The 8,935-nt window shown below is 38.8% G+C and overlaps 1 protein-coding gene across 1 annotated transcript; it reads left to right on the top strand.

Moving 5' to 3' along the window:
* Window positions 1-2,766: 2,766 nt before the first annotated feature.
* Window positions 2,767-7,673, top strand: rgs18 (regulator of G protein signaling 18). The gene is made up of 5 exons (XM_028594063.1): window positions 2,767-3,027; window positions 3,451-3,555; window positions 3,759-3,820; window positions 4,375-4,541; window positions 5,941-7,673. Exons 1-5 carry the CDS (start codon window positions 2,906-2,908, stop codon window positions 6,193-6,195), a joined length of 711 nt encoding a protein of 236 aa, XP_028449864.1. The 5' UTR covers window positions 2,767-2,905; the 3' UTR covers window positions 6,196-7,673.
* Window positions 7,674-8,935: the final 1,262 nt, after the last annotated feature.

Genomic DNA, 8,935 nt, shown 5'->3' with positions numbered 1-8,935 from the left:
GTTTTCAGATGAAAGCAATCCCACTGAGGCATATTGTTAATTTGGTATTTGAATGCATAAACGCAAATGGATATTGCAAATTATGTAGCCTTCATTTTGAAGGAATTTCAAACAATAACTTTTTTTCTTTTTGTTGGTTTGTTTTCTCTGTGTGTTTGTATGTGTCTTGCTGGTTCCATGGAGTCTGTAATGTTTTCAATTGAATTTCTTTCTGTCTGACTTTACTGTGTTTTCAATGACAAAATGTGCAGACATGTCAGGCAGACTAGACTTACGTGAACAGATGTTTTCAGACAGGAAGTAACAACACCCCTCCTTCCCCCTTCACACGTGTCAGCAGTTTCAATTCCATCACTTCCCCTTTCATCAAGCAACTTCCAAAACATATAAAGATATATTTGCATATTATCGGTACCTACAGATGTAGAGTTGTGTTTAGTGATGCCATTATACAGGAGCAAAATGAAGACACTCATGCAATGCTGGGCACACATTTGCAGTTAACCAATACACCATGTTATTTTCTTTATTAGTGCAATGGTTGTGTTCAAACTATATTTAATAATAAGTTCACTGACACTTCAGACAAACTGTTTATCCCTGAGCTAAATTGCTTTTGGACAAATCTCTTCACTGTCAACACATGCAGAAGCACAGTCTCTGTTTTTCCTTCAGTCTTTGCTAACAACGTATAATCACATTACATGGAGAACCAAACACAAGACTTGGTGCTGGTAGTTACATAATTAAAACTGTAAATGGAAATATTAGGCTATTTCAAAATGATCAAATAACACAATCCTAATCTTTTGTGCCCAGCTGGCAGGAGAACTTCCCTGGCTCTGTGTGTGTATTGATTTTGTTGGTTTTCTCATCTGGTATGTTGACAAGAGGCAAATACATGCAGCGAAGCTAAATGACTGCTATTTAATTTGGTTTCAGTGATTCAGGAGTGTTTACCTGAAGGGAAAAGGATACTGCAGCTTCAGTTTATCGGCCCACTGGGTTGTAGCTGCACACACGCCTTTGCAGTACAGAATTTGTCTCTTTTAATCAATGGGTGTTGTTTTAATGTGAGGATAGAGAAAGGTTTTGATTTAGCCTAAAGTTACACGGGTGCATGACAAGTAAAGAGAATTTTCACCTTGCTGTACGTGTGCGACTTTGACCACTGAACTGTTTGTGTAGTATAGTAGGTTACCAGCTGTAGCTAGCTGTTAGCTAGCAACCTATGCACTAACTGTGTTTGTGCGGAGCATGCTTGTGACAGCTCAAAACTTACCAAACTTTCCACAATTTTCCTCCAGACCCCTCTCTTCTTTTATGAATTGGACTCATGAAGTTTGAAATATCACTGAAATTTTCACTCAAGTTAAAGAATTTTCAAATCTTGTGGACACATCTTCACGTCAATTTGCATCACCACGGGCAAATTTACATCTATGCGATGGTGGCTTTGCAAAATGCTCTCGGGAAGGAACTTGTTTTGGTGGAGCATTAGCACCCCTATAAAAGAAAACGCCACATATACTGTATATAAAATGAAGTTAACTGTTCGCACAATACAGAGACGCAAGCTATTTAAATTAGCTGGATACATGGTTAAACGTAATTTGCTTTTAACAGTGTATTGCCCTGTGTAACGGTTTCTCCACAGCAATCCTGCCACAATCAGTCCCAAAACGTCCTAGTTAGATAGTAAATGCCGTAACGTCAAACATATTCTTCGTAAATCTTTACAATTATTCCCCAAAAGAACCAAGCAAGCCTGTCTTGTTGCACGATCCAAATTTTCTTCAAAACTTGCCATTTTGAGCGTGTAGCTTGCTAGCTCGAAGTTTGTTGTTTTTTCCCAAAACAGATGCAGTTTTGCAAGGGGAGGGACATCGCCAGAGAGGACACCGCAGGGGAAGGACATTGCCGGAAGATGTCGGATGTTAAACTCCGATTTAAGGTGAGCATAGAGAATACAGCCTTCTAGTGTCAAACTCTGCACATGGGTTAGGGTTAGGGTTCTGCACAGTGAAGGTCAAACATCCAAGTGATCTAACAATAAGCAAAACACGTTTTTGAGTTGAGGGTGACTGAAAAGAACTCTAAATGAAGTTACTTGTTCATTATGGTATACCCACTGTTTTTTTTCCCCCCAGCACTTTATTCATTTTGTTGACAGAACTAAAGAAACATTGTCAAGGCCTTCTACTGGCCCCCTTCGGTCTCTCTCAAACAGAGACATCACATTTGTCTCCATCTGCCCCAGAACGCACCTATTACATGTTGCTTTCCACTGTGTCACAGTGAGTTTGTCTTTCTCCATTAAGACTCTGATGTTCTAGAAAGAGCTAAGCCCAGACTCTGCGCTGACACATTTTATTATTCATTACATTTCATTATTTCTCTGCAGTGTCTGTCTTTGCGGCTGATCCATGTGGAATCACAGAATACGCCCAAGATCTCACACAAGAATACATCTATTAACAGCAACAATGAGAGTGTATAAACAGAATCTACAAAGATTCTGACAACACAAGTTGGTTCAATGTTACCTGGGGATTTTTAGGTCATAATTGCTTGAGTACAATATGTTATTGTTCAACTGTAAGATATTACCTCAAACAAAAACAAACAAAAGAAAAATTCTTGAATGAGCGTAGCCAGCTGTCTTTTTCAAATTTCTAAATAAAAGTTTAACAGGATGTTGAACCCAGGGGGTTTCTGTTTCACTGATGGAGCTGTTAGCAGTAAGTGGTTACACCATTACAGGAAGTAGAGCAAAAGGTATGGGAAATGAAAAGCGAGCAGCATTTTATAAAAGACGAGGTGTATCATCGAGTGATGGGTTAAAAAGATTTCAAAGAGCTATTTTTGTCCTGTCGCTTCGCACACCAGATACAGACAGAACAGCATGGAGACACTTCTTTTTCTATTTCCTCAATTCAACTACATGGCCCCAAAGGAGGAAGCGTATTTTAAAATGTTTGGTCCAGAAGACTTGCAGGCACCAAAGATGAAGGACGATACTAGCAGGTTGGTGTGTAAAACTCAGTTGTTTTAAAATGTTTACTTTATTTGGGAATACATCATTTCATATGTCAGTGTGATCAATGTGATAAGTGCAACTTTTATCATGAGAAGAATAGAAACAATGGTTTCTTTCTGCATAGAAAAGTATTATCTTACTCAAAAGCAGCATGATACTGCATCATAGCTATGTGATGTTTCAATATAATACATTTGAAAGCCACTACAGCTGACACCATGTATGGCTGTTAGACTTGTCCTGCAATTTGTATTGGACCACAAAGATGTAATTATAGCACGTCTTGTGAATACTTTAGAAATGTGTCTGTGAGGAGTAATTCTCTGATAAGTTGCTGATTTGGGGAACAGTGCCACAGTTGCACTGTACAGACAGTTTGTGGAACTTGATGTATTTTCTCCTGTTTGCAGACAGAAAGACAAGGAGAGGAAGAGCCGACTAAGCCTTTTTCTCACCAAGTCAGGCTCTCATGAAAATGTCAGTCCCCATAAAAAGACAAATACGACATCTAGCAAGTGAGGCAAAATCCATTAATTTCACATACGCGCAATGTTGTGTTTGATAAGTATTATTCATTTTTAACCCTGGTTCCAGCACCCTCCATGACTCATAGCACACTTATGGAAACATGGCATCTCAACGTGTCACGAGAATCCAAAACATTTTTCGCTTGCTACATCGTTAGAAAAGGGCTGACCAGATCTCTGATATTTTTCAGCATCTCACCAGAGGCAGCTTTGCAATGGAGTGACTCCTTTGAAGAACTGCTGAAGCACTCAGGTCAGATTAATGCCCAAAACCTCTCAAGAACGTTGAGTCAAATTGCCGTCCAAAACAGTTTATTCTGCTGTTAATCAGTATGCTCCATTTTAATTGCAAAGTGTTAAGAAGCGCTAGAGGCAATAAGTAGTTAATGGAGAGAGCAGTGGTAGTTTCACTACAACTTTTAATGTTTGTTTGCACGGATAGTAATCCAGAAATTGTGCAACTTCCTCATAAGCACAGAAGTTTTATTTTAGTGCTAGACTGAAACACTGAAAAACACTGTATGAGCTCCTTTGGGAATGGTTTATGCTATATTATAAAGACAATAATACTGTCTAAGTATATTTAAACTATTAAATGGTTCTGTATAATGTATTTATTTGTATAGTAGAGGCCATTTTAGTGACTTTGGGATGAGGAAGTTATGAAGAATCTATGCCTCCTTATTTGAGCTTTGTTTACCCAACAGGCTCAGAAAATACTGATTCTGTTTTGAACAGTAGTCTGTCTTTGTATTGTGTCACTCTAGTAACCAACAGTGTGTGTTTGTCTCTGTTTCTCTACATCAGATGGGTTGGAAAGCTTCTCTCAGTTCCTCAGGACAGAGTTCAGTGAGGAAAACATTGAGTTCTGGTTGGCCTGTGAAGAATACAAGACCATTGATTCTGAGACAAAGCTGCTGTCCAAAGCCAAATATATTTATACGGTTTATATTGAATCGGAGGCCCCTAAAGAGGTATGATGTGGCATGTTTATTTATCATTAACTGTACAGATGAAATGCTGCATAATAGGCTATAAAGTGGAGCTGCAAAGGCTTAAACAACCCCTCCGGCTTAGCATTTTCTTTTGCTTTTCTTTTGTCACTGAGTGCTGATGGAGGTTTGAAATATTTATGTCATTGTATAAAAATAACAGTGGGCGAATTCTTTAGCACTACATAGTCATGAGCCTGCAGCAGGTTGACCTTTGTGAACAATCGTTAGGAGCAGCAGCTCGCTTAGTGCATGCACTACTGCAAAGCAGGTTGGGTTATGCGTGTGCGAGACAGTCACATATTCAAAAGTTTCCATTCGCTTTGCGAGGAGGATGCGACCATCATCCGATATGCTTTCGTGGCCTGCAGCAGATCTGACCGTTAAGAGTTTGGTGTCTGGTTTGAGGTTTTGACATTCCTCTGCAGAACTGGAGAGAGCATCACCCACACAGTTTCAGTCAAAGATGAATGTCTGTGTAAATATGGAGCATGCTGCACTAACATGAAAGTATGTACCAGCTTGAGTGATTTGCAGCGAGATACAAATGTAAATGGATCTGATCTTTAATATTGATGGCGAGAGAGTTGCAGTTTGATACAAATGAATATTTTGAGAGCTGTTTTAGTGATTATTTTTATTGCTGTGTGAGAAGCTTCACCGCTGTTTGTCTTTTAAAGAAAAACTTTAATAGTTTAAAGATGATTCACATTCACAAAAGCAGGCACCAGACAACATCCATTTCTGTGACGATATCCATGTGTGGCAGTGATTGCTTGTATGAGCTTTAAACTCAAATTAGCTTTAGGTCACGTGGTGCCAAGAAAACTTATCCTTATCAAGTCTCAGTCTTATCTATCACAAAAAAAGAGCATGGCAATAAATAACACAGATTTTTTAGCTTTGGTTTACATGATTCCACCTTTAGATAAACTTTCAAATCCAAGAACTTGAGGAGAGAACAAGCATCGAAAAGCATCTTGACAGAGGGAAATGACTGAAATGTGCAATAATGAAACATGAAACTTCACATCTGATGTCATGTGTGTAATCATCTAAAAAAATGCAGATGTTGATTTTCTCCACTGTTTTAAGTGGCTCTACTTTACACTGTGCCCAATGTGGACCTAGGGGTTTCCCATTTCTTATCGTCACTATCTGATGTACTCTCAACACATTTACTACACACTGTATGTAACTCGTGTTCTGTTATTGTGTTCTAAACTTTATTGGAATCCTGACACAAACACCTAAATCATGCATTCAGATCTAGACAAAAGTGGGCATCATTATATATGGCATTCCTTTAGTAGTAGATTTCATGTACAGTATCTAGTTGCTCTGCATTATTTTTCATTATGTTTAATTTCCCTTCTCTCAGGTCAACATTGACTACAACACCAAGATGGCCATTCAGAAGGTCATAGAGCAGCCCACAAAGAGCTGTTTTGAAGCAGCCCAGATGAAAGTCTACAGCCTGATGAAAAAGGACTCCTACCCCAGGTTCCTCAACTCTGACATTTATATGCGTCTCACCAGGAGGAAAGGCCCGGGGACCACCATGTTTCGCAGAAGGTCACGGTCCTGTGTGTTCAACGACAGGGGCGAGGCCACAACTGAACCTTCGGCCTGGTAGTGGTAACATTGCATGCGTAATGAATTGCAAACTCTGTGAAACGGATTATTATATGATGAAATGATCTGTGATTAGCAGCACAATTGCTGAAGCATAAAGATTGGTGCGGAGGCTTATTTAAGCAGGTTTGCTTCTGCAGAGTGTGTTATTTTTTATAACCACGGGTGTCACAGTGGATTATCCTACTTACATATGGCAGATTGCCAACAATTAACAATTTAAAGAAATTAGTTTGACATTTCTTGCTGACAGTTCGATGAAAAGATTGATACCACTCTCCAGCCAATACGGTAAATATAAAGCTATGGCCGAGTGGTTAGCTTAGCTTAGCATAAAGACTGGCTCTGGGCAATGATTACAAAACCAACATAGCACCTCCGAAGATCCCTAATGTGCACGTTAAATCTTTTTTATCTTATCTGTGCAAAGACCTAAGAGTAAAAATGACACGTTGCGGTGTTACAGGGAGAATATGTGCCAGACTATTTCTTGCCCTGGCACAATAACTTCCTGAAGCCTTCGCTAGTTGCCTGACAACTTCACAGTGATGAAAACACTCAAGGACATTTGGCTAGCTGTTTCCCCTCATTTCCAGTCTTTCGGCTAAGCTAAGCTAACTGGTTGCTGGCGGTAGCTTTTTTATCGGTCATACAGAGTGGTATTAATCTTTTTCTTCTACTCATCTCGGCAGGAAAGTGAATAAGCATATTTCCCAAGGTGTCGAACTGTAAGTACTTTACTACCCAGCTGGATAACAGCTGACACCATTAGCCGTTCAGCCACAAGAATATGTTCAGAATTGTTATGAGGCCACTACGTCAGAGCCATGTGGTTATCTGGAATAATGGACACCCTCTGGCCAATCAGAGCTGAGTAGTTTCTGTGACCATGGTATAAAACCAGATAACTCACTTTGCACTTGTTTCTTGATGATTTCCTCAAATCTTGCAAAACTTGAATGACAGTGGGGTGGTTAGAGTCCAAATCTCAGAATCTCAGCTGAAGTGCCTCAATGCCACTGACACATTGAGGCCCCTCTCCTGATTTCACATTACACTTCAATTGCTTTGTCTTCCAATCCAGTAATAGCACCTTATACAACCATAATACAGTTGATATTGCATACAAGCTAATTTGACCATATCTCATTAAAAATGGATTCATGATTTTATTTCTCGCACTCTCCAACCTCTTCCAGACTAACTTGCTTCTTGCAGCCACGGTGACTGCAAAGCACTGAAACTTTTTAATGAGGGATATATATCGCTCATTTCTGTTACGAATTCAAAAGTATCCCATTTTCATACACAGAAAATGCATATATCTTATTTGAATACTAATATGACATATTAACTATAATTGCTGTTTTTCAGTTTGCAACCATCTAATATAATTTATGTATAACTATGCTCATATGTTGCCTTGCAGTTGTAAAATGTACAAACTAAATTCAAATAAACACTTTATTATAAAAGCTGTTTTATTGAGGAATTTTGAATGTCCACATCTAAATATGACAAGTGAAGGCATGTCTGCATAATACACTAGTGGGAAAATTGTGATCATGTGCAGCTCCTTATTCCAAATTGTTGAAAAATCAATAGTCCTTATCAACTCCAACCACACTAGCACAGAATAATTAATGTCACTGTATATGTATGCAAAGGCTATACTTCTTACAAAGACAAATACATATTAATTGAAAACTGCCTGTGATCCCACTGAGTTGTCTTGCACACTGTTGAGTATGTATGGAGAAAAAAATACACTAATTACAGTTGCACAGCATTAAGCTTCACATGTACATACAGCACTGGTTTATCTCATTAACACAGATGTCATGGTTGTAGCCTTTAGAGTCCATCTCAGCCCAGATTACTATAATTTTACAAAAAAGAAACGGTATTGAATACTTTACAGTTCACACTAATTATGCATCCACAGTGCCATAAGCTGCAGTTCCTGCTGTCCTCTCACACACAAATAGTCAGAGAAGAGAGGGAAAACATTACGTGTTAACAAAGGTAGAAGCTCAGCTGGCCTGCCAAATTCATTACAGTTTAAGATTAGTTGCCCGGCTAAGAATTTTGCTGGCAGATTTCTTGTTTCTTTCCCATTGGTATTTAAATGTGGGACTCAAGTCTGCTCTAAAAGCCTCTGAAATCATCCACGTGTTAAAGATGTATTGTAGAGCCGCAAGGAGGGAAACAAAAGAGTAAGAAAGCGGTTTGCCTGGAGATATGAGGCTTGTAAAACAAGATGAATACCAGTCTAAGAGGAGTTTAAAACAAAGATGTTTATTGTAAGGTGTCTAATAGTGGTGATTTATATATATTTTCTCAAACAAATGGGTTTTCTTTTTAAGATTCCTCAATCTATGTCAAAGTCTGTCAGTAGTTTTGCACTCTTGGCCTCTGGTATCCAAACTTTTACACCACAGGTTCCCATTTTGAAAAAACTGTTGACTCCAAGGCTCAGATATTGAGTTGTGAAATTTGCCCCTTACAAATATGTTTGCACTTGATGCTGTTAGCCTGCAAGGATATTGACAGACCTGAATAACATTTTAGTGCAACTGAAAAAAGAGGTCTGCGTTCAGTTAATGAAAGTCTCAAGGTGAGACTTTGTCCCATCCATTCTAAACACCGTACTTCAACTGAAGTATCAGGACCATATTTAGAGGCATTTTTTTATGTGGGGCAAACAATTAAATATCATTCAATTCAATTCTGTGAGGACT

The sequence above is a fragment of the Perca flavescens genome, chromosome 12 (genome assembly GCF_004354835.1).
Source record: "Perca flavescens isolate YP-PL-M2 chromosome 12, PFLA_1.0, whole genome shotgun sequence".
NCBI classification, from domain to species: domain Eukaryota; kingdom Metazoa; phylum Chordata; class Actinopteri; order Perciformes; family Percidae; genus Perca; species Perca flavescens.
The sequence above is the reverse complement of the archived record's forward strand: the minus strand, read 5'-3'. Positions and strand labels throughout refer to the sequence as shown.

Bases quoted from the DNA above. Each gene is read 5' to 3' on its own strand.
- rgs18 (XM_028594063.1), top strand. From the start codon at position 2,906: ATGGAGACACTTCTTTTTCTATTTCCTCAATTCAACTACATGGCCCCA. The intron at 3,556-3,758 runs GTGAGGCAAAAT...GATATTTTTCAG, and splicing joins ACAAATACGACATCTAGCAA to CATCTCACCAGAGGCAGCTT. The intron at 4,542-5,940 runs GTATGATGTGGC...CCCTTCTCTCAG, and splicing joins AATCGGAGGCCCCTAAAGAG to GTCAACATTGACTACAACAC.